Raw genomic sequence first — 23,547 nt, 5'->3', positions numbered from 1 at the left:
CAGCATCACTCTTGTTTCACCGGGTGCTGAGGATCCATCGATTGCTTTTACAGCTTTTATAAATCGAGCCACTTGGTGCACAACCTACATTGCCACTGACGACGCGAATGCCTCCTCCCGGCATGCCTGGTCATGGAGCGAGCGGGCCGAGGAGTTGCATCCACGGTCATGCAGTTGATGCCACCGCCTCAAAGACTGGGATTATCGCAAAGACACACGTCGCGTTGTCGCTTGGGGTTTCGCCTTGAATGCCCGTGCGTTCATCCATTCCCTCCCCTCTCGGCTGCCTCCAGTCAGCCAACCGTCCCCTCCATGGCACTGCCCTGGTGGTCATCAGTAGTTGTGGTGAGAAGTATTTACCCAGTTTTGCGTACGATTTTAATTTGACCTTGCATTCCAAGACATATACAATAGCCGTGGGCAGAGCTGCAAATGTGAACAATAAAGAGTTGAATGTGTGTGTACACTTGTTTGCCTGCATTTGCTTTATTTCTACACTTTTTCCTCGACGCACTTCCGATCGCTTCCCCAAGCACCTCCGATGAGCACGGTTGTCTGCGTACCATGCGAAAGAAGTCCAATGTGCCGATGGTGTTGGCTTGAGAACCAAAACTCTCAGTCTGAAGATTGAGGGAAACTCCCCAGTCAAAGCTTGACAAGGTCCATCGTCCCTCCAGGGTCTTTAAAATAGTTTCTACTGCAATTATTGACAGATTTTGGAGTAAAAAAAAAAATACGGTTTTGTATGTCGTTATGTACATGATATACCTATGTTAAGGCCGGGCGGTGGTGGCTACGCAGGTGGCCTACAATTCAACGGTGAGGGTTGATGGATCGCACAAACGTTCCCTTGGGCATTGAGGAGGTGCCACACCTTGGCTTGCCAGGAAAAGGCAGGACAGCAAGTGTGGGCTAAACCCCACCTGTTCCATCTGTGTGGGATAGTGTTTTTCCCCCCTCGTGTGAATGGGTATTTTCCGGGTGCTCCAATTTTAATCCAACACATCAACACTCAGGATAAGAATAGGTTTTACTCTTCCTGGCAATAAAACAGTTGTGTCAAGATGTTAAAAACATCACACTGAAACCTTTTGCAAGGAATCATGTCTACATTAACCACATAATTGTGGTGAACATGCATAAAAAACACATGCTCTGATAGTATCCCTGTTTTATTGCTAGAAAGGGTAAAACCTATTCTCATATTTTGATACTGGCGAGGAAGGTCCCATGATTAATTGGCTGGTAACATCTTGACATATATAGAGGACCGCAGAGCTTGGGTGTGAGAGCTTGGCACCATTTTCTCTCCAAGAGTGATTGAATACAATGCGGCGTTTTACAACTTTTCATTATTATTAACATCAGCTAATGTGCGAAAAGCACATCGTAAAAAATTAACCCGTAAAAACAAAGTTTTTCACTATAAATCCTTTATATGCGTGTTCAATGGGCCACAACCCAGCCCACATTGGTCTTTGAAATGGGTGGCTAGAGTCCTCTCGTCCTCTGGCTTGAGATGGCTGCCACCTATGGGTCAGATGATTGTCTGCCACCATTAAGCAATTGGTAATTAAATATAATTTTTTTTCCCTAAAAGGTGTAAAACTTTTGGAAAGAAATTTCACGAAAATACATTGTCACGCACAACAAGTCTGTGTGCAAAATGTCAGCTTGATTGGATCACGGGAAGTGGGTTAAAAAACGACCAAAAGATTTGCACGGTCGTAAGCAAGCAAGCAAGTGAACTTAATATAAAGGATTTAAAAATAATTGTAATTTCTATGACAAAAGATACTCGGAAGAGTAAAACTGCTAAATATCTCGCGTAGATGTTGCGCCATAAGGCGCTGTAGGCAGCTGACCTGCCGCCACACTCACGGGCCGACAGGGGGCAGCTGAGAGAGAGCGAGGTGGGTCGGGGTTGACCAAAGGTCAAACCCCCGCCCCTCTGTGGCCGGAGGTTGGACACCCCAGACCCCCCAGGGGCTGGGAGCTGAGTGGGATGATGGCCCCCCTCCACTTCCTAAGACCCCTTAAGAATTAAGACCTCCTAAGACCTTCCATAAGGTTCTGGAGGGGGGGGGGGTGACCCTGACCTGGGGATAAAAGGCCAGCCCTCGGGACGGTCGGGGCAGTACTCACCAACTCAAGCTCGAAGACCTCTGAAGACTGGACCAGCGACCCGGGGACCCTCAACCGTGGCTCTCGTAAGCCGGTTGTAGCGATCCCGTGGGACCCTCCCAGAGGCTCTTGCTAAGCCGGGGTTGAAGCGGACCGGGGCGAGTCCCGTACCCTGGGTGGGTCGGTCGGTCCAGCCTTCCCCTAGCCGCCATCACAAGGGACCGGCGTGTGTGTAGCCCCGAGTGGGTAAAGTACGCTAGAAGGGAGGCTGTCTCCCTCTTAGAATATCTAGTGGAAGGGGTCGTACCTCTCCGTGTTAATAGTAGTGGTTAACAGAGTAGCGTCAACAGAGTGTTAAGAGTTCAATAAACGCGTTGTCTCCAGCAGACGTCTCCGTGTGGTTAGTTATAGGACACAACATATATGTAATATATGTAAGACAGTTTTTTTAATTAAACATTGATTATTAACAGTATATCAGTTCTTCATGTCAGGTGGAGCAGTCTATAATGCTGGAAATTATTTTGGCCACTTTGTCTGATTTTGTCCTCACGATACGGTCGTGGTGTAATAATACAGGATTGTTATTGATATGTGTCTTTAGTACTGTAGTGATGGTTCCTTGTGCCGGTAATCCCTGCTCCCCAAGCAAGTTTGACACCATCCTGGAATACGACGTTGAGAAATTAAGCCCATGCTTCATAATCATTACGGAGATATGCCGAAGCTTTGCTAATGCCTAACTATTACTACGTCGTACAAAAGTGACGATACTGATGGTAACATTCACAGTAACCACGTGAGGATGTCAATAAACTCGATGTTTATAACAGTGACGATCTTGTTAATATCATAACAGTTGTTGGGGAACATAATTTCAGGAACATTGGCACTGCAATCCATCAGTAACGCCTTTAATGAGTCTAAGCATGTTTGCCTTCCAAACCAATGTTGTCTAGCGGTATTAAAGTGGGCAAACTGTGCACTGGTTTTGACCTTTTGGGGCTTGTGATCAGCATCAGGCTTGCAAGACGACTACTGTATTACCATGTTATCGACAAGACCACTCCGTCACAATGAGGTCGCTTAGCGGCGGTCTTCAGCATTGGGAGGATCCCTCGTGCAGCGGTGGATTTAATAGTACGAGAGAGCAACGCTATTTGTCGGCAATTAACAGCCCAACGCACCCTCGATACATTATGAACACAAGGAGCATTCTCGCACGAGAAAAAAACTTAGTTTTCTGTGCAACAACGGGCAGGACACAAGCAGTGAGTTCTAACCACACCGAACCTGTCCTTTCAAAACCCCCCTCGACATCAAACACGGGGTTTTCCCGGGGCTCAGGGCACCCGAACTCGACAGCAAAGCACCACACACGATCCCCCCAATCGTCGACGATGTCGAGCAAAGCAGGATATGCAGTCCGCACATCGTTAACCACCTCGAGCAATGCTCCATACAGTCCGCACAACATAAACAATCACGATCAGTGCACTATAAAGTACTTAAAACACACACACACAATCCCGATAATGCACCATACACAATAAGCAAAGAATCGGCGATCCCGAAAATGCACCCTCACACAAAAAACTATATTACAAAGCCCATACTTCACCCAAAGCAACCCGATCCTCATACTGACGACGAGTAGCAGCAATACACGAATCCAAATCGGCGCACGTGTTTGCGAGGGCCGCGTGTATCGGGATGTGTCACGACTCGCCTGTGCACCCGGACGAGCGGAAGACGGCAGGATGGAAGACGACGGCGTCGCGGAGAGTCTTTGCTGTATTCAGCGCGGCATCGTCTTGCGACTTGAGACGGCAGGCCACACTCACAGGCCACACTCAGAGCCGACGACGGGGCGCTCCTGGGCCCAGTAAAGCTCCCCGTGAGCAGGCGTCGATTTTGGCGGGAAATGTCTTTGGTAGCGGAAATGACGTCATGGCGTGGAAATTGTTTGGCGGGAAATTCGGTTTGGTGGGAAGCGCGATTTTGGCGGGAAAACGCGTCCCGTGCGGCGGCGAATGGCGGCCGATCGCGTCGCGTTCCTTGGGGTTCCCGCGCGCACGGGAATTGTTTTAGCGGAAATGACGTCATGCCGATGAAAGCGTTTTGGCGGGAGATTCGTTTTTTTGGCGGGAAGTGTGATTTTGGCGGGGGACTCGTCTCGTACGGCGGCCGCTTGCGTTGCGTTCCTTGGGTTTCCCGCGCGCACGGGAACAGCGGCGCCTGCACACCGACTCGTTAGACCGGCTCCTCCAGCTCGGAGCAGCTTCCGCGAACAAAATTAAAAAAAATCTGCGAGGCGGCGCTCTCACCACGGTGACGGCTGCGTGGAGACGCAGCTCCCCACCCGCTGTCAGCCACCATGCAGCGGGTGACAGGAATCTCCCCTCGCCGTCCTCCTCCACAGAAGACGTCTTCGTAAGTAGTTTTCGTAGAGTTAACATCGCTATCCTAGCCTGTTTCCTAACTATTAACCATTGCTAACTCCAGCTGTAGTGTTCTACACAGAGGCACACACTCTGGACTGGGAGGCAACACTTATTTAACTTCCCTAGCAGGTAATACTGAATATAACGCGGGGTCTATAGTAGGTGATGTGGCTCACGATGTGATTAGCGAGTTAACTCGAGACGAAGACCCAGAGACGACGAGACGTGGGACCCCGGCTTGATTCAACACTTAATTCTAGATTTGAAGCTTTCGTGACTGCAAGGATTCATACTCTTAAGTTTTTTCGGTAAAGTCCCGTAGGGAAAAATAAATAATAAACAATAAAAATAATAGAAATAAAATAATAAATCACGACGTTTCGGGCGCAACACAAACGTCCGCCAACTTAAGCAATTGTTTCTTGCTGTGGTTGTCCCACCTGATGACGGACGCTTGTGTTGCGCCCGAAACGTCGTGATTTATTATTTTATTTCTATTATTTTTATTGTTTATTTATTTTTTCCTACGTGACTTTACCAAAAAAACTTGAGTTTGATTCAACACTCTTAGGACTGCCCCTTGATGCTCCTGGGCGTGGCCTCACTCCGCTTTCAGCCACGCCCCCATTCGAGACCTTTCCCGAAGGATCCCGACCCAGCATCACATGCCCCACTCAGGCCACCACGTCCTCACTTGCCCTCTCTCTCAGGCCATCGCCAGCACTATGCCCCTCGGGCTGCCTGACACGCCGTACTTACTCTGGTGCTAGAGAGATGCTCCAGACGCACAGTTACACTCCTGTAACAGTAGCTGGCGCGAACACCCTCGTGACACCATTTATGTCACTACACACTGACCTTCAAACCCTCTACACGCGATTAAGATTCTGCATTGAAGCTCCCAGTGCCTCATACACGACCAGTTTCTTGGCCTCGTCGGTTCAAGAATTTCAAATATGCATCGTCCAAAGCGGGATACATTTCTTTACAACTGCTTTTATTTCTTTAGAACTGATTTTATTTCCTTACAACTGCTTTTTGAGTTTATTTTTTGTCCTCCACCCCCCTCGCACCTTCGATTGGCACGGTTGGCTACGTACGGTGCAAAAGAAGTTCAACATAAGTACATTTATCGATCACAGGCCCGAGTCACATCTCTATCTGCGGTTCAATATTGTTTCAGAATGGACGTCTTCTGCAAACAAAACCGCGGTGGTGAGATGTTAATTCCCTCGCCTGGTATACAGGAGGTTTAGGTACGGTCCCGACCCGAACGGCCACGTTCTTTCCATAGATTTTCTCCGGGTCCTCCGGTTTTTCACCTCCACGTTTATAATCAACGTTTTGTTTAAGAGTATTTGAGGGCCCACGTGATATTTCACCTAAATCATGGCGTCGCACTCCGTGAATGTTCCTTGTAAGACAGAAAAAGCCAGTCACGCCATCGGGATACATTACCGTAACGCGTATTAGATTTTATTACATTTCATGAACATGGTCAACAATTGGATAATCCGGTTGGGTCACACATTCCCTCCCTCAAGTGCCCTGTAACTGTCGCCGTGTTCCGAAGGTCTTGGCCTCTGGTCGTGCTTTGTGACAGAACGGCTTCGCTCAGTGGGGCCTCATCAGCTGCGACAACAAAGATGTCACCTCAGACGGTTTATCCCGTATTCTTGTACAGGGAAACTGAGTTTTCATGTCCATGCGGCATACAGCCGCTTCAATACGGGGAACAACAATCAACCTGTGTGCATCCACATATCAAGCAAGCAGCAGCATCAGCATGCAAGAGCACAGACAGTAAGCATGATGAGTAGCATCAGTGACACCAATGATCAAAATTAATACACAACAGTTTTTGCTTAATAACATTGTGCCTATTTGTTTGTGTTTCTCCCTTGTGGTGATGGGACTTTGTAGGATGAACGTTGATATTTATAAGGGGGCACGGGGTGACCAATACGGTCTGAATTGGTCTGTGATAAGGTAGGGCACTGATAAGGGGTTCACAGGTATGCGACAAGGTCTCAGGTCTCCTTCACTAAATAAAGCGTGGCTCATGGCCGCGATTTAAATTACCTGCAGTCATCTTGCAGTCCTCTTTCAAGAATGTATTTATTTTAGGCTGACCCACGCTGCAGCTGCGTTCTGGACGCACGGTCACCGAATGATTTTGCCAAATGGTGCTACGGGGTTTGACGTCAATGAGGCCTGCAGATCATTTTAGTTCCTGGGACTGACGGCCCCCCCGGGTTGCAAGTTCCACTTTGCTCACCGTTACACCACGGCAACGTCCCTTGACTGCAAATAACAGATACATTCAGCAGTTTTTTTTCTTGCTGTAGTTGTCCCACCTGATGACGATTGCTTGTGTTGCGATTAAAACGACGTGATCTATTATTTTTCTACCTACGTGACTTTACCGAAAGAACCAAAGAGTATAGATACATAGGAGGAAATTACTGCCACTTCCACGAAGCTCGTGCTCCACCCTAAACAGCATTGCACTGCACAAACCACGGCAGTTGATGCGGACGATACCCGATGCACAAATGGTGAATGAAAAACTCCGGCAGCAGTGCGCGACTGTGGTCGTGCAGATCAGGCTGTACGCAGTATAAGGACGCATGGCCCAGATCCGCAAATATACAAAGGAGAGATCATCACAGCGATCTTACGCTCCCGCTGTCCCTGACGCGGTCGTCTGGGCTTGACCACCCTGAATGTGAAATTGTAGTTGTTGCCTTTGCAACTACGCCAGCAGCCGTGCGACAAGAAGAAGACTGCCACTTCTGGGTTGCTCTTCTTAACCGCAAAATATCTCTGGGAAAGAAGATCGATGCCGAGGAGTATCAACGTATAACAGGTAGTGGCAGTTGAGAGAATCTCTGCTAATCTAGAATCTCTGCTGTTTGAATAATAAGTACAGTGTTGTGTTTGTATATGTGTTTTGTATTGTGTTTATGTGCTGCATGTGTATTATGCGTTTACAGTTGTATATTTAGGGGGGTTAATGGGGGGCTAAATTCCCCCCAGCCCCACCAAGTAAAAAAAAAAAAATTCATTCAAATGTGTGTATGGTTCGCCCATGTATCCCCACACCATCATCAACAACAGCGCATCCAACCGGTCACAATCACCACCGACACCACAATAACCACCACTGACTACATCACGACGGACGACGGCACTATTGCGATGAACGTGCTGTCGCCATGAGGATGACCAACGTCAGGATGACGACGATAATCCAGCGACACCGAGACACGCGGGACTGCGGTGAAAAGCAGAGCACGGCACCTCCTGGAGGAGCCTAGCACCACGGAGCACCTCGCCAGGGGCCACAGAGCGTGCCGCATCTCCAGTGCCACCATCGTCATGAGCCCCGATACAGTGGTGACAGAACGTGACACCGGGGGAGGTTAATAAACTACAATAAATCTATAAACTATTTTTATTTGACCAGGTAAGGCTCTACTGAGCTGTGCAGCTCTTTTTTCAGAAGCGACCTGGCTATTGTCACAAACGGTAGCTCAACGAAGCGTGGAAACGTATAGCAGCCAAATACTCTAAACGCGTGATGTTGATTCTGAATGTGGAGGGAAAAACCGGCGGGCGGTGGTGGAGGATCCAAGGGGAGGGGTGTTGGTGGGGGGGCATTGTCCTCCACTCGAGACCTCAAATTGGTACATTATTGTTTTATGAAAATATTAACAGAGAAAATTTGTCATTTACTTGTTAACGTAGACTGAAATTTAAAAATAATTAACATTTCAGGATCGCCTGTCTCCCACGCTACCGTCTCCCCCCCCCCTCCCGGGGCGGTGTGTCGACCGACACCCAGGGTTGGTGGAGCGAGCTGCCCGCGGCCCCTCAGTGCCGGGGGGTGGAGGGAGAGTCGCCGATCGGCTCCACGGTGAGCCAGAGCCCCCCCTCGGCGCGCATCACCAGCTCGGGCAGGCGGCGCACAGCGCACGTCGTGTCCACGGCGATGCGGAAGCGCGCCAGCGTGAGCGCCAGCGCCACCTTCATCTCGGCCATCGCGAACCGCTGCCCGATACAGTTCCTGTTCAAAGACACGAAGATCCAAGATCCCCCACCAGGCCCCACTAACATACCGTCCCCGCCGTGGAGCGGGAATCGAACCCGGGCCGCCGGGTTCGTAGTGCAGCGCGCTCGGCAACTCGCCATCGCCCCCCCAAAGACAAAGATCCCCCGTGTAGCCTTAACGGACTGTCGGGGCAAGCGCCGTGAGCGAGTGGCGCCTATCGAGGCCGGCACTGGCACACGAGGGGGTGGGTGGGCAGCACCACGCCCGGCCGCCTTTGTCTCCCCAGTGGCGATGTTTACACGTCAGGACCGGTTGAGGTGATCATGTGATCATCACGGGTGTTGACCATGAATGGGAATCGAACTCGGGTCGCTGGGTTCGTGGCACAGCGCGTCAACCGCTCCGCTACCGTTTCCCAGTTCCTATCCGCTTGCTCGTACGCGCATCGCGGCGCTACGTTTGGAACTGGTTGCCATTATTATAGCGCAGCGGTTCTCAGAGTGCGATCCGCGGTATCGCCCAGGGGTCAGCGACGCTCCTCCGGGAGTCCGCGGGGGCTGTGATGCAAACGCAGCTTGATCCGGAAATAATTCATGTTTTACTTTTAATATTTAATTTAAAAAATGGAATTAGGTAAATTACCCTGATGAAACTACCCTAAGATCTAAATGCCCACCCACCCACCCCCCCCCCCCAAATAAATACGTTTTTGCTGCTTAAAAAAAAAGACTTTTTATGTTCCTGTAATAGGAATAATTTAGTTTAACATGTATTAGGCTTTCACAACCAATATCATCCATAATAGAGTTTTTTTTTTTGTTAGATCGCATGAATCTAAATGTATCCTTAAACCTGCCACCACCCGACATAGCCAATTAGTAAGGTTTGTGACATAAACAGAACGTGCCAATTCGTGACAAGTACAGCACACCGGTGTGTTCGAGAGACAATCCACTCAACATTTACAATCTGAGCACGACGTTTCGCCAGTAATTCCAACTAGCTTCATCAGGCGGATGATTCTAGTTGTAATTACAACTAGTATCATCACAAATCTGGCCGTCCGCCTGATGATGCTAGTTGTAATTACTGGCGAAACGTTGCCAGCGATCCGCCAACCCAACCTTGCTCGTGATGGGAGCGATGTTTACCGGGGTCCAGCGGAGAACGGGATGAAGGCGTGAGGGGAGATCTTGTCCACCTTGTCGGGGCTGAACCGCTCAGGGTCGTACACCTGGAATGGGACGTGGCGCAGAAAACTGTTAAACTAAACAATTTTTGTTATTTTATTTTACCAGGTAATGTCCCACTGGGCTGTGTAGCTCTTTTTCAGAAGCGAGCTGGCCACAAATGATGGCTCAACAAAGTGGCTTATCACGTGGAAACCGAAAGCAGCAGCCAAATAGTCAAAACGCGTGATGTCGATTCTAAATGTGGAGGGAAAAAACGGAAGAACCTGGTGAAAAATCCACACGACCACGGAGGGAGAGACACGCAAACTCCAAATATACAGCAGCAGGCGTCAGGGTGGAGATCAAACCTGTATACCAGGCGATGTAGTTAACATCCTGCCCATCATCGCTCGCTTCTCCACAATCACGAGGCCCACGAGGCACCCAGAACGTGCCCAAACCTCTCAGGATCGCAGACGCTACGCGGGGTGCCACGGTGGCGAGATGTTCACGACCTCACCTGGGCTACAGGACGTTGTGGGTTCAATCTCGAACCCTGACGCTTGTCGTATATTTGCACGTTGCTTTCTTTGTGGTCGCGTTAATTTTTCTCCGGGTCCTCCGGTTTTTCCCTCCGCATTTAGAATCAGCATCACGCATGTTTACTATTTGGCTGCGATACATTTCAACGCGATAAGCCACTACATTGGGCTATAATTTGTGATAGCCAGGTCGCTTATGAAAAAGAGCGATATAGTTCAGGGGGGCATTACCTGGTAAAATAAAAATAGTTAAGTTTTATATAAACAGGTGTTGTAGACTACTGTAGAGCTATATGTTTCATTACACAAAAATTCATTGTTGTACTGCACTACCCTCCGTTGTCTGTGTTCCCCGACGTTACCAACCCATACTGACCGGCGTGGTGACGAGTGGTCAAAATAAGCCCCGTGGCCCGTGTGGTGTTAGGAGGCCGTCATCCAGCAGTGGATTGACAAAACGGTGGCATGTGCACCTAATGACGATGTGCAGTGCGTACCAAAGGGCTTAATCAAAGTCCACAATGCCGACAATTGTGCGTGGCGTAGAGCCGCCTCGTTGCAGCATAGCGTTTTCATTGGCTGTCAAACCGCAGCGTCACAAACAGCGTCGCCCAAAGCCACGTGGAGGCGCTGCAGAGTGTCACAAACAACATGGCTGACGTGGACGTGTCTTTCGAGCAGAGGGCTGCGATTGGATCTCGTGGTGGAAGGTGTCAGGTCAGCCGAGATGGCGGCAGAAAGCGTGTCGCCCATCCCCCCGCACCTCGGATGAGCGCGGTTGGCTAGGGTACGGTGCGAAAGAAGTTCAACGTACACGCGTACAGATGCGGTGGTACCGCTCGAGCTACAGAGGCATCGCTGCTTAGTCCGGGAGTGGCGGCTGCGGCATCACAGCCGAATCCCCTACCTCTGGGTCCGGCCACACCAGGGGGTTGTGGTGGGTGCCGAACACCGAGATGATCACCGTGTTGCCTGGAACGGCACAGTGGAACGCAACGTCACCAACCCGAACATCCACAACTCACCGGATTACAGCCGTGCATCGTCGTCGTCGTCATCATCAACTCAGAAGTCATCACGGCCAATGCTGTTTATGCCACCACATCTCACCATCACGCCATTCCTCACACAGATGAGGGCTTTCACGTGTCCATCAAGATCTGTCCTTGCATCTCCATCTCACTTGAGATCTCCTACTTGCTATGCTGTGGATACATCCTCTCTGCCTGCCAGCCAAACTGCTTACAGCCTGGGTTCGAGTCCAAGCAGCCGCCTGTGAACAAACCGGGTTCTCAGGGAGGTGACGGGTTTCGGGTCGGTTACCGGTGAATGCGCAAACAGCTTCGTCGTAAATATATTTTTTAAAATCGCTAAATAAATCCGCCAATAAAAACGTTGAGTTTGACTGGCATGTGACAAGAAATATCTCTACATCAGAGTGGGGGGTGAGGGGGGGGACAAGGGGTCATTTGTCATTACCCGACTGGGATCACACTGATATCACTGTGATCACTGATATCACTGTGATCACTGATATCACTTATATCACTGTGATCACTGATCTCGGTGATATCACTGATCTCGGGATCACCGGGATCCCTGGAATCACTGAGATCACTGGGATCAGTAGGATAATTGAGATCACTGAGATCACACACAGAACAGCAATCACCGCCCCCTACTGGCAGACTACTACCCCAGGTCACTCTTGCAAATGAAGACTTATCCTGGCCTCTTCGAGTTCCCAAGCTGGTTAAACAAAATCAACGTGAGACTCGATAAACATGCTACACTTACATTGAAGCACCTCTGTAACATCCACGACCGTTCTCTAAGACGGGGCGAGAGTACACAGTGCCCTGCGCACGTTCCAAACCGGTGGCATTATTCGGGTTCTTTAGCACGCGACTCTGAGAGAAGAAACATTTTGAATAAAATTTGCTGAAAAAAAATGGGAAATAAATAAACTGTGACGGTCACCCAAGCGCCACGACATCACGGTGGCGAGGCGATGTCAACTACCTCGCCTGGTCTGCAGAAGGTCGTGGGTCCAATTCCGACCCTGACGCCTGCTGTATATTTGGAGTTTGGGTGTCTCTCTCCCCGTGATTTTTCTCCGGGTCCTCTGGTTTTTTCCCTCCACGTTCAGAATCAACATCACGCGTTTAGAGTATTTGGCTACTGCGATACATTTACACATGAAGAGCCACTTCGCTGAGCTTTCATTTGTAATAGCCAGGCCGCTTCAGAGAAAACGGCTACATAGCAGCTCAGTGAGCCTTAACCAGGTAAAATAAAACTAGTGAGTTCGTTAGTGTGGCTACTAGAGAAGAGCTGTTTGCATTTCGCGCGGCGTTTTCATTCCTATGGCAAGCTGTACGTACAGTATGTGGAACGTTTTTTGCACCGTACGTAACCAACCGCTTTAATCGGAGATGCGGGGGGAATGACGCCGCTGCCGGCTACCAAAAGCGGTCACCTTTGGGGATGACGCGTCCGTCCGTGAGCGTCACGTCCTGGGTGCAGGCACGCGCCACCGCCGTCACGGGCGGGTGCAGCCGCAGGCTCTCCTTGAGGCACATGGTGAGGTAGGGCAGCTGGGAGAGGTCATCCCTGTCAGGCGGGGGGTGGCGTGAAGATTTTGAGTGTGCGGTGTGCATGGAGTGTGCGGTGTGTATGGAATGTGCGCTGTTCTCTCTCCCCAGATGGTGCATCTGCCAGTTATCTCGGTCAACTCATAGCACCTCTGTGCCATTACCTCCTGCACCCAGCCTGGCACAGCAGTTAACCCACAACAACAACGCTCTGTTCCGTGACCGACCGTACTGAGCCTGGCACAGCAGTTAACCACGGTGGCTAGGAGATGTTATCTTCCTGGCATAGTATACAGGAGGTCTTGGGTTTTATCCCGACCCTGACACTTAGAGTTTGCGTGTCTCTCCCGCAAGGGTCACGTGGATTCTTTTTTTTATCCTCCGGGGTCCTCTGGATTTTTCCCTCCACATGAGAAACGTGCGTTTAAGAGTATTTGGCTGCTATAAATGTTCCACGTGATAAGCCGCTTCGTTGAGCTGTAACTTGTGAATGGCAGGTCGCTTCTGAAAAAGAGATACGTCGCTCAGTGGGGCCTGATCTGGTTAAACCATTTTTTTTGTTTAAATAGTGTATGCAGAGAATCGCCAAAATCAGAAGCAACATCAGGAGAACAATCCATCACCATTTACGTGATGACCATCATAGGAGCAGCAGATAAAACAGCAACATCAACACCAACAGACACAACACGATCAGAATCATCGTTGTTAGCACCAGTATGGGGGGTGGGGGGGGGGGGAGTGGTGGTTGGAGTGGGGGGGTGGTGGGGGGAACCGACCACTCGAGGCCTCCTCCATTCTTGGCCTGCAGGAGCTGCGTGACCTCCTGGCGACAGCGCTGCTGGTACTCGGGATGGCGCGCCAGGTTGTACAGCGCCCAGCTGATGCCACTCGCCGTGGTGTCGTGGCCTAGACATGAACACGGTGCGCACGACAACAACAACAACGGTACTAACAAAGACAAAGCTCCCCCGTATAGCCTTAACAGACGGTTGGGGCAAGTGCTGCTAGCGAGGTTGGCACGGCGCACGAGAGAGTGGGTGGCCAACACCACGACCGGCCGTCTTTGTCTCCCCAGTGGCGATGTTTACACACCTCACCGGGTACTCATTTGAGGCTGAGTCGACCTAGGGGAGGCCCATAACCTGTTCAGATAATCGTCGCTGGTGTTGGCCATGAACGGGAATCGAACTCGGGATGCTGGGCTTGTAGCGGAGCGCGCTAAACGCGACACTACCGCTAAATGCACACATGAACACATGTGTGCACACGCACACACAGAAGGTTGAGATGACTTCTGTTCGTGAGCACCTGTCAAGCCTGGCACAGCACACAACAGGCGGTGGTGTTGCCAACACCACAAATGCCCGGCTGTCTTTGTTTCACACTGAGGTTACAGGAGGTCGTGGGTTCAATCCCGACCCTGATGCCTGTTGTAAATTTGGAGTTTGCGTGTCTCTTTCTCTCCCCGTGGTCGCGTAGATTTTTCTCCGGGTCCTCCGGTTTTTTCCCTCCACATTTAGAATCAACATCACGCGTTTAGAGTATTTGTCTGTTATAAATGTCCACGTGATGATAAGCCACTTCGTTGAGCAATAATTTCTGGTAGCCAGGTCACTTCTGAAAAAGAGCTACACAGCCCAGCGTGCCTTACCCGTTAAAATGAAAAGTTTAGTTTAGTTAGTTTCGTTTCGAAGGCTGTGGTGTCCTGTGCTCACCCTCAAACATGAATGTGTCAACCTCAGCCTGAATGTCATCATCCGACATTCCCTTTCCATCTTCATCCTGAAAGAAAACCATCACCATCATAACCATCATCACCAACGTAATCATTCTTCTTTTAAAATCGTACGGCACATTGCGGAGAAGCCGCTGAACTTTTTGATTTACAGCAAATGTTATAAATCAACGTCAGGGTTTCTTTAGCCATTCAACTACATTTACTGTGAGATGCATTGCATTGTTGATGTCGTCTCGGGACCCAGAGCCACACAGAGACTTACAGAGAGACGCAGAGACCACAGTCACCACCACCACTGCTGCCACCGCTACCGCCACCATCGCCGCGACCACCACCACTGCTACCACCGCCACGGGGGACTCAAACAACGCTCCGCGTGGTGCCGCCCGCCCACCCTGGCCAGCAGGACGATGTCGATGAAGTCCGGGAACTTCCCCGGCCGGCCGCCCTGGCTGAGCGCGGTGCGGCGTCTGCGCACGGCGCCCAGGGAGTAGTCGTGCACCAGGGCGCAGAGGTGACGCGCGCGGCGCCCATTGGCCGACAGCCAGTAGATCGCGTCGGGGTAGTGCAGGAAGTTGAACTCGCGCTTGATCACGAGCTTACTCAGCTCGTAGACGGCGCCGATGTAGCGGCTCGACTCCCTGCACAGGGACGGAGCGGCACTCAGATGCTGGAATGCGCGGACCGGTCGCACCCTCCCCCCACCCACCCACCACCCACCCACCGCCCCCTCCCCCCCACCAAACGCCCACCCACTACCCACGGCCCACCGCCCACGTTGAGCTCACGCGACTTGACTTTGCCGGCTGAACACGACCGCTGTGTCCACGCCTGAGCGACCTTCAGTTGCCCAGGCAGGAGGCCCTCATGTCCACAAGCTATTACACCGACTGGCCAGATCGCCACGAGGCCTCGTCCAAATATCCATCGTGAATCGTAACATCGCACCGGCTGCGAAAGCCGACGCGTCGAGCTCACGTGAGCACCGTTGCTCTTGTAAACGGGCGAGGAGCTCGGGCACCATGCATGGGGGTCGAAGGCCGAACACTCGAGGACAAGTTGGTAACCAGGGGAGAGGTTAACGCATGGCGAGAGAAAATAGTTTTTACGGCACGATAACGCGCGCGGGTCCTTTGTGATAAGATAGGGTGTTTAGCCGTATCTTGCTTGCATCTCCAGCGAGATAAAGCATGCTCCGAGCCACAGTGCGTTGCTGTTGCTGCTGCACCGTCATCGCGCTAGCTGTAAACCACGCGCTGTATTAGCGACGGTTTGCTCGTTCAAGGAGTTCGCCTCGTCATTTACGTCACCCACGCTCTGCTCATTTCCATTCCACCATTGCGGTTTCTCCGTTTCACGACTGGACTTGCTCACTTCACGCGAGCCCGAATTCTGGCGTCAAAGCGGGGAATCGAACCAAGGGGTTTCTCGCTGCGAGGCGCTGCGTCACCATTATACCACACAGAAACTCTTTAGTTTCCTGTGAATTTTGTAACGGTCTCTGTGTTGCGTAACTCGAGGGAGGGAGGGAGGGGGGGAGGAAGAGGGGGAGGGAGGGGCTCACTGCTGGCAGATGTTGTCCTGGCCGAAGGTGCACTTGAGGAGGCTGTCGAGCGTCATGAGGCTCACCGACTCGAACACGTTCACCGAACTCTTGCCGCTCCGCAGCATCTCCGTCCAGCCGGCCTGTCGTCGAGACACGACACGGCAACGTCCTCGACGGAACCGGACGCTCGGATTGTACGAGTCCCGTCCACTCCGCCGGAGGCCAAACCACGGCAGTCCGCTATTAACATTCACGCGGTCTCTAGGCTAGCGGCCGGTCTCAATTGGGCCCTCCACTCAATGCGACACTGACAGAGCCCATCCGCTCCATCTGGAACTGAGTTGGGACATTGTCCTCGGCTCGGTGTGAGCGACATCGAGACGGAGCCAGCGCCTCCACTCCACTTGGGAGAGATGAGGCGGAGCACCGCTCTCCCCACACCGCCGGGACACCGACCGCTCGCTTAAAGGTCGCGACTTCGACCTCGTGCTGCACTCAGTGGACACGGGGAGAGGGTGTCCTCCACTGCACATCGCCCTTTCCTCCCTCCCTACCCCGCCCCTCTCTCTCTCCCTCCGCCCCTCCCCCCCTCCCTCCTCCATCCCCCTCCCTCCTCCATCCCCCTCCTCCCTCCCTCACATGCATGGCGGAGATGCTCTGGTCGAACACGGAGACGTAGGGCTGCAGGATGCTGAAGTGGAACGCCGGCGTGAGGAGGTGGCGTTGGCGTGACCAGCGCTGACCGCGGCTCAACAGCAGCCCATCCCCTGTGGATGCACACAGGGGGGTGGCAGAGGCAAAGGTCCCCCGCGTAGCTGCACAGACGGATCGGGGCAAGTGCGAGTAATACTGTGAGCGAGCGCGGCATGCGAGACCGCTATGTGGCAGACCTCTGCTCCTCGGCGCCGATGTTTGTGCACGGCGCGAATCGTTCAAGGCCGAGTCGACCAGGGGAATGCTCAGAAACAGCTCGGATGTCACGTGTGCTGTTAGCGAGCACCTATTCAGGCTCGCACACGAGTGCTGATGTGACCACACCACATCTAGGTATTCGTCTGCTCAGTGCTGGTGTCTAACACACGACAGAAAGTACTCATTTAAGGCTGAGTCAACCTAAGCGAGGCCCGGGACAAAAACTGATGCTATTTGTCACTTAATTTTGTGCCATATTCGAGAATCAAACTCAGGTTCACGGGTTTGTAGCGCAGTGCACTCACCACTGCACGACCTACCACCATATATAAAACCATACACGAGACAACGATCCTGCGGCCGTCTGGAACGCTCTTCTACAGGGGTGGTACAGATGTCTTGTGAACCCCCCCATTTAATTCTCTAAAATGTAACATTTTTTTAAGTAAGGTTTATTTAAAACAGAAATTAATGTGTAAAGTTAAAAAAACTAGGGGTCAATGAATTGGGGGTCACAAGCCATCTTGACCACCCTGTAGATTAAAAAAAATATTTTTAGAACTGCTTTTTGTGTTGAGTGTTGTTGTCCTTCCCCTGCACCAACGATTAGTGCGGTCGGTCACATACTGTGCAAAAGAAGTTCAACGTAAATACATACAAAGCCAAGTCAATTCCACTCCTTCAAATATCCGAGAGCGGATATTGCTGATCACATGAGGAAGCAGGCAACAGGATTGCACAAGCAATGGCAGACCTTGTAAAATATGTCAAAGTGAGGCGACAACGCGAGCACTGTACCTCCGATTAGCGTGGTTGGCTACGTAAGGTGCGAAAGAAGTTCAACGTAGTTACTTTGATACTTGCGTTGCGTTTGTGCTGTTCGCCTAATGGCGTTCTCTAGTCTGACACTGGTGAAACTAGGCCATAAACAAGGCCGCTGTCTCTGGTGTAGGCCAATCGGTTTCCAAGACAACGCATGCATTATAAGAGCGCGTTTGTTGCTTGTTCACTACAAGCACTGTGTGTGGTTAATGCAAATTTGATGCCTTGCAATAGTTATCTATTTGGTGTTTGAACATCTTACCACCTCCACTTTTTATTTCCCCAAAGGGTGAAGCCCATTCTTACTGGCAAAAAATGTCCCATAGATACACTGTACAAAAAATGGCCACAAAGACAAATCTCCCGTGTAGCCTGAACAGACTGTTGGGGCAAGTGCTGTTAGCAAGCACCTACACGCGCACACAATGAGACGCGCACACAATCACGTACACAAACACACGTACACAAACACGCGTACACAAACACGTGCGTGCACGCAGACACTCAAAAGAGATTGCCCGTATGACCACGAAGACTGTTGGCCATGAAGGCCGTCGGGGGGGCACCGACGAAGGGTGACAAGGCCCCAGTCTCCCCAAGCGGCTTCACGTCGACCGCACCAACAGAGGGGCTTCATTGAGACCGGAGGTCGCAGTTCAACCACCGCAGACCTGGCAGCCTACGCCAACTTTTAAGCGGAACCCCATTTGCCAAAACTGCTTCATCGGACACATTCCTTTGTGCGTGCGGTTTCGTGTTATCAGGATTCAGTGCTGACAACGCCGCGATGATAACGGCGGACGGACGGCGTGCGGCATGCTCGGTTTAACGAGGGGGCTGCGTGAGGTCGTGCGGCCCTGTGGGTGGTGGCGAGTTGTCACGGTGGGGGTCGGTGGGTCGGGGGTTGAACCGCGAGAGTCCAGAGCGAGGGGGGGGGGGTGGGGTTGTCGCCACGCTGGTAGCAAACTCACCGAGCCACGGTCGCAGCAGCCGGTAGAAAAAGTCGTCCTTCTCGGCGATGCTCGCTGCTCACGGCGAGGAGGAGGTGGTGGCGGCGGTGGGGGAAGAGGGGCCAGAGCACACAGAGAGAGCACACACAGAGAGAGACGGCGAGAAGATGCACGTTGAGCATCGTACACGCAGGTGACTCGTCTCCCCCCAGTGATGGTGTTTTACACACCACAAAATACTAATTTAAGGCCGAGTCAACCCAAGGGAGGGCCAGGCCGAATTTTGTTACTAGATGAGATTCCTGGCAATAGTGTAGAGGAGATCAGCAAGGTATTGTCTTTAAAATTGGACATTTTTTTGCTCGCATCAAGTATGAAAAATACAGGAATGTTTTACCCGCGACACGTCACCGCGACACCACGTCACCGCGTCAACGCATCACCGCGCCGAGGAGCGCAATGCGGCGATCCCTCGAAGTTCAAAGACCCCCCCCCCCCCCCCACCTGAGGCCATGAGCACAGACTTGACGTAGTCGGGGTGGTAGAGGCGGATAAAGGGAAAGGGCCCGAACCACGTGAGGTTGGACACCTTGAAGCGACGCACGATCTCGCACACGGTCCGCAGGCCCTCCTCCGTGTTCCGGATCTGGGCGAGGGGACACGCACGGACTCCGTGAGCGCTCTCCGAGTGTGCACGGTCCGTGCGCTTGATTCAAGAATCAGAATCTTTATTTTGGGCTGCAGGAGGAGGAGGGGAATCGCGATGAGCTCTGTGGAAGCTCTTTTTTCACAGACGTCTGGTACGAGCCATGGGGTCAGCGAGAAATACCCCAAAAAACGACATGATGCAAAATTAAGAAAAAAGGGCAAGTCACTGAACAGAATAATTTATTAATTAACAAAATATATAAGGACGGATTTATGAAGCTTGGGCAAGGGGGCATAAACAGGAACAAAGCAGTCCCTGTTTCCACAGAGCGAGTCTCTCATGGGGTATTTAGACAACAGATTAACAGCCAATCTCTCAATTGCATCAGAAGACAGCAGATAGACCAATGTCTGTTCTCCGATAGGGTCTCGTTACAATCCACGGTCAGACTGGTCTCTGATAGTTATCTGCTATTCCTATATATTTCTTTTTTAATCAGCTAAGACCCACTGAGCTGCGTAGCCGTTTTTCAGAAGCGACGCGGCCATAAATGATAGCTCAACGAAGTGGCTTATCGTCATCGCGTGGAGATTCATAGCGGCTCAAATTCTCTATTTGGGGTCTCTCGCGAGCTCGGAGCTGGCACCACGCGGTGGGGATCGGTTCACTGTGGAATGTCTTGGTTGCAACGAAATGGACGATAGTCAAACTGCATCTTTAAAGAATAACTAAGGGGGGGAGAGAACTAGACGCAGTTTATTCTATCACCTATCTTAGTTTATTTAAGTAAGTGTGTGTTGTTGTTATCTGCTGTGTACACGGTCACTCTGAGTGTAATGCGGCTCTAACGGCGAATACCGGCGACGATTATCTGAACCGGTTCTGGGCTAGGTCGACTCAGCCTCAAATGAGTACTTGGTGCGGTGTCAGCATCTCCACTGGGGAGACAAAGGCGGCCGAGCGTGCTGCTGGCCACCCACCCTCTTGTGCGCTGTTTCGCCCTTATTAGATTGCAACTTGCTAACAGCACTTGCCCCTACAGTCTGTGAAGGCTACACGGGGGATCTTTCATCTTTATCTTTGTGTGTGTGTGCGTGTGTATGTGCGTTCGTGCACGTGTATGCGTGTGTGCGTGTGTGTGTGCGTGTGTGCGTGCGTGTGTGCGTGCGTGTGTGTGCGTGTGCGTGCGTGTGTGTGCGTGCGTGTATGCGTGCGTGTGTGTGTGCGTGTGTGTGTGTGTGGTGCGTGCGTGTGCGTGCGTGCGCGTGCGTGCGTGCGTGTGTGCCCGGGCGAGGCCGCACGATGCCGAAGTGGCCCAGCAGCCAGCTGCGGCGTGGCGGCTCGGGGAAGCAGGCGAGGCGTTGCGCGTTGAGGCGGTACGCGAGCACGGCCCGCGCGGCGCGGGCGGCCCCCAGCAGCGCCACGGACAGCAGCACCAGCAGCAGCGCCAGCAGCACCGGAGCCATCCTGAGCGCAGACTCTGGGGCGGCAACGGACGGACGATCGGACGGCGCTCGCGCCGGGCTGGGTGCGCCTTGTGCGCACAAGCGAGGTGCAGGAGGTGAACCGCACGACGAGGCAGCTGCCTGCCGAGTAGCGCGTGCAGTGCACACAGCACACACATAGCACACTCAGCACACACACAATACACATAGCGCACACACACAGTACACACACAGTACACACAAAGCTTTGTCCCACGTCCGACTGCATAGCTGCGCGTAGAGAGAATTCAAACCGCGGAGCGGAGCGATTTTTTTTAGTGTAAATAGGTAAAGCCGCATATACAGCGCAGGATCGCACAGAGCGAAACGGCGGCGTAGAGCAAGGGGGATTCCGAGCGTGACTCCGCGAGCCGAACGAAAAGCCGTTTGATAACGGGAGAGCAGCAGAGCAAACCAACGCAGACACCGGAGTGGTGGCGGACTTTAAGGACGCTACGACGTTGATAAAAACGTAAGCCGCTGAAAGAGAAAATGTGAGGAGTCTCACGGCAGGGGAGCAAAGGACGCGAAGACGGGCGGCCACGCTTGGAATTGCCGTGTCCCCTCCCAGCCCTGGCTACTCACGAACTTGCCATCCGCGGTTTTGGCTATCCGAGAATCACATCTGGAACCTCTACATGACTACTGGTCATCGAGAGAGAGAGGGGGGGGAGAAAGAAAGTGATGAGATAAAGTGACGAGAGGGAATGTGATCCGAGAAAGTGATTAGATGAAGTGATGATGAGAGAAAAGGAATGAGATAAAGTGATGAGATAAAGTTTCATGAGATAAATAGAGAGATAGAGAGAACTTCTCCGACGGTAATAAGTTAAAGAGAAAGGTTTTTCGTAGGCCAATATCATTATCCACTTAAATGTGTGGATCATTTCAAGAGCATCTCCGGAACGTTTCCCTGGCGAATAACGAGGGAACGCTGTGAACACGCCGAGAGGCAGGGGGAAGAACGCAGGGGTTGAGAGAGCGACAGGCGAGACACTGGGCAGAGTGTGAAGAGTGGGTGGGCTCGGGGACACGACGCTAGGAGATGGGCTGATGCCATCGGTCGAGAGCGATGATTGAAGACGATGATGATGGTGTGGCAGCCGATGCCCGAGACGGAGCGATGACATTGAGCTCGCGCAGCGCAAAACGGAGCTTGAGCCGTCGCTTTGCGAGACCGCGGAGGGATGGCGATGAACTGGAGACGTCTCATTCAGCAGCGGGTAGATCACAGCTGATGACAATGACGACGGCGATGACGACGATGACTTGTTATAATCACAAGAAATCGCGACGGTGTCAAACGCATGCACGCGCGCCGGTTCAAGCACTTTCAACAGTGGCCCAGAGTGACCCTACCCTCGTGCAAATACCCAGTTTGGCATTTACTCAAGAAACTTGCAAGACAAGCAACGGCCACCACAAACGTCACGATTCTGACCGTTTTTTTTTTTTACGGCAGTCGCTCAAGCCATTTACTCCGATGTATAATATACTCTTATATAAGCGCACAACTTTATCTATGATGAACACTGCACTTTCCGTCGTTTTCATGTAGGGGGCGCTGCAAACCCTACGCGCCCCCTGCATGAACGACGGAGGCGCAGGGACAGACGTTCGATTACGTTGGAATCAATCTACAGACGGCGGTCTTCTCGCACGGCCAGCTCTGTCGCCTTATCTCGATCCCGCAATCCCAAACGGGTGAAAGTCCGTATCGAAACGGACCCCAGCAAGGCCATCGACTTAACGACGAGAGAAATTCACACAAAATGTTTTGAATTAAGTCTTCCAGATGTAAAATATAAGCTTTTAATGAAGAAATAAATAATCTAATTCAAAACATAATAAAATTCAAAGATGTTTCATTTTAAAACTTCAAAACGGAGCATCGGGTGCTTGCGTGAATGCGTCGTTCGTGTGCAAATTTTTTCGTGACTTTCCTGGTCGAAATCCGAAGGCCGTAAATGCTTGTGAGGTGCGCCGCAACCCTAACCCAGGTGCCCCTGAACAACCCCTAGTATAATACATGCGTACGCGACAATTCAACGGGCGATGTTTTTACCCACCGCTTTTTGGCGTCCTCGAGTTGACCGATTTGCAAAAGGCCTCCGCTGCAGTTGGACCCCGGCTGCCCCCGGTTGCAAGTCACGGCGGTGAACTTGAACCTTTGCTCAGTGTTGATCCAGTTATTAACAGGGCGGAGAAAGCCCGCGTCCTGCCAGTTGACACTGCAAGCGCAAGGGGAAGAGAGATGAGACGGCGATGCATTTTACACTCTCCCTTCATTGCAATGCTATTCCAAATTGCACGTAATAATCATTGTCAAGCGCTAAATAATAGCGCGATCACAGCGTCACAAAACAAAACACGGCACGTCGTGCCAATGACAGGCCCGCGCAATGGGAGCAATGAGTTTATGATTAACTCTTTAAAGAATTTTTTTTCATTCAGATTTCAGAAAGGGAATTATAACCACAATTATTATAATAATAGGAGCGCAATATGCTGGC

The 23,547-nt window shown here is 51.6% G+C and overlaps 1 protein-coding gene across 2 annotated transcripts; it reads right to left on the bottom strand.

Annotated features, from left to right (window-relative positions):
• Nucleotides 1-6,018: 6,018 nt before the first annotated feature.
• Nucleotides 6,019-23,156, bottom strand: LOC133350979 (cytochrome P450 4F3-like). Of its 2 annotated transcripts, none has more exons than XM_061565858.1 (13): nt 23,104-23,156; nt 20,852-21,030; nt 19,406-19,547; nt 18,923-18,976; nt 16,857-16,984; nt 16,236-16,357; nt 15,066-15,312; nt 14,649-14,715; nt 13,710-13,839; nt 12,816-12,949; nt 11,244-11,308; nt 9,774-9,856; nt 6,019-8,637 (listed from the first exon to the last, which is right to left on the bottom strand). In XM_061565858.1, the coding sequence occupies exons 2-13, from the start codon at nt 21,014-21,016 to the stop codon at nt 8,445-8,447; spliced, it is 1,530 nt and encodes a 509-aa protein (XP_061421842.1). In that variant the 5' UTR covers nt 21,017-21,030; nt 23,104-23,156; the 3' UTR covers nt 6,019-8,444. The 2 variants fall into 2 exon arrangements, with proteins under 2 accessions (XP_061421842.1, XP_061421833.1); XM_061565849.1 differs by having other exon boundaries at nt 20,852-21,136; nt 23,104-23,129.
• Between the last annotated feature and the right edge of the window lie 391 nt (nt 23,157-23,547).

This window comes from Lethenteron reissneri, chromosome 5 (assembly GCF_015708825.2).
Source record: "Lethenteron reissneri isolate LAM-NWPU_2019-01 chromosome 5, ASM1570882v1, whole genome shotgun sequence".
Taxonomy (NCBI): Eukaryota; Metazoa; Chordata; class Hyperoartia; order Petromyzontiformes; family Petromyzontidae; genus Lethenteron; species Lethenteron reissneri.
Note: the sequence above shows the minus strand (reverse complement) of the source record. Positions and strands in the feature narration are given on the sequence as shown.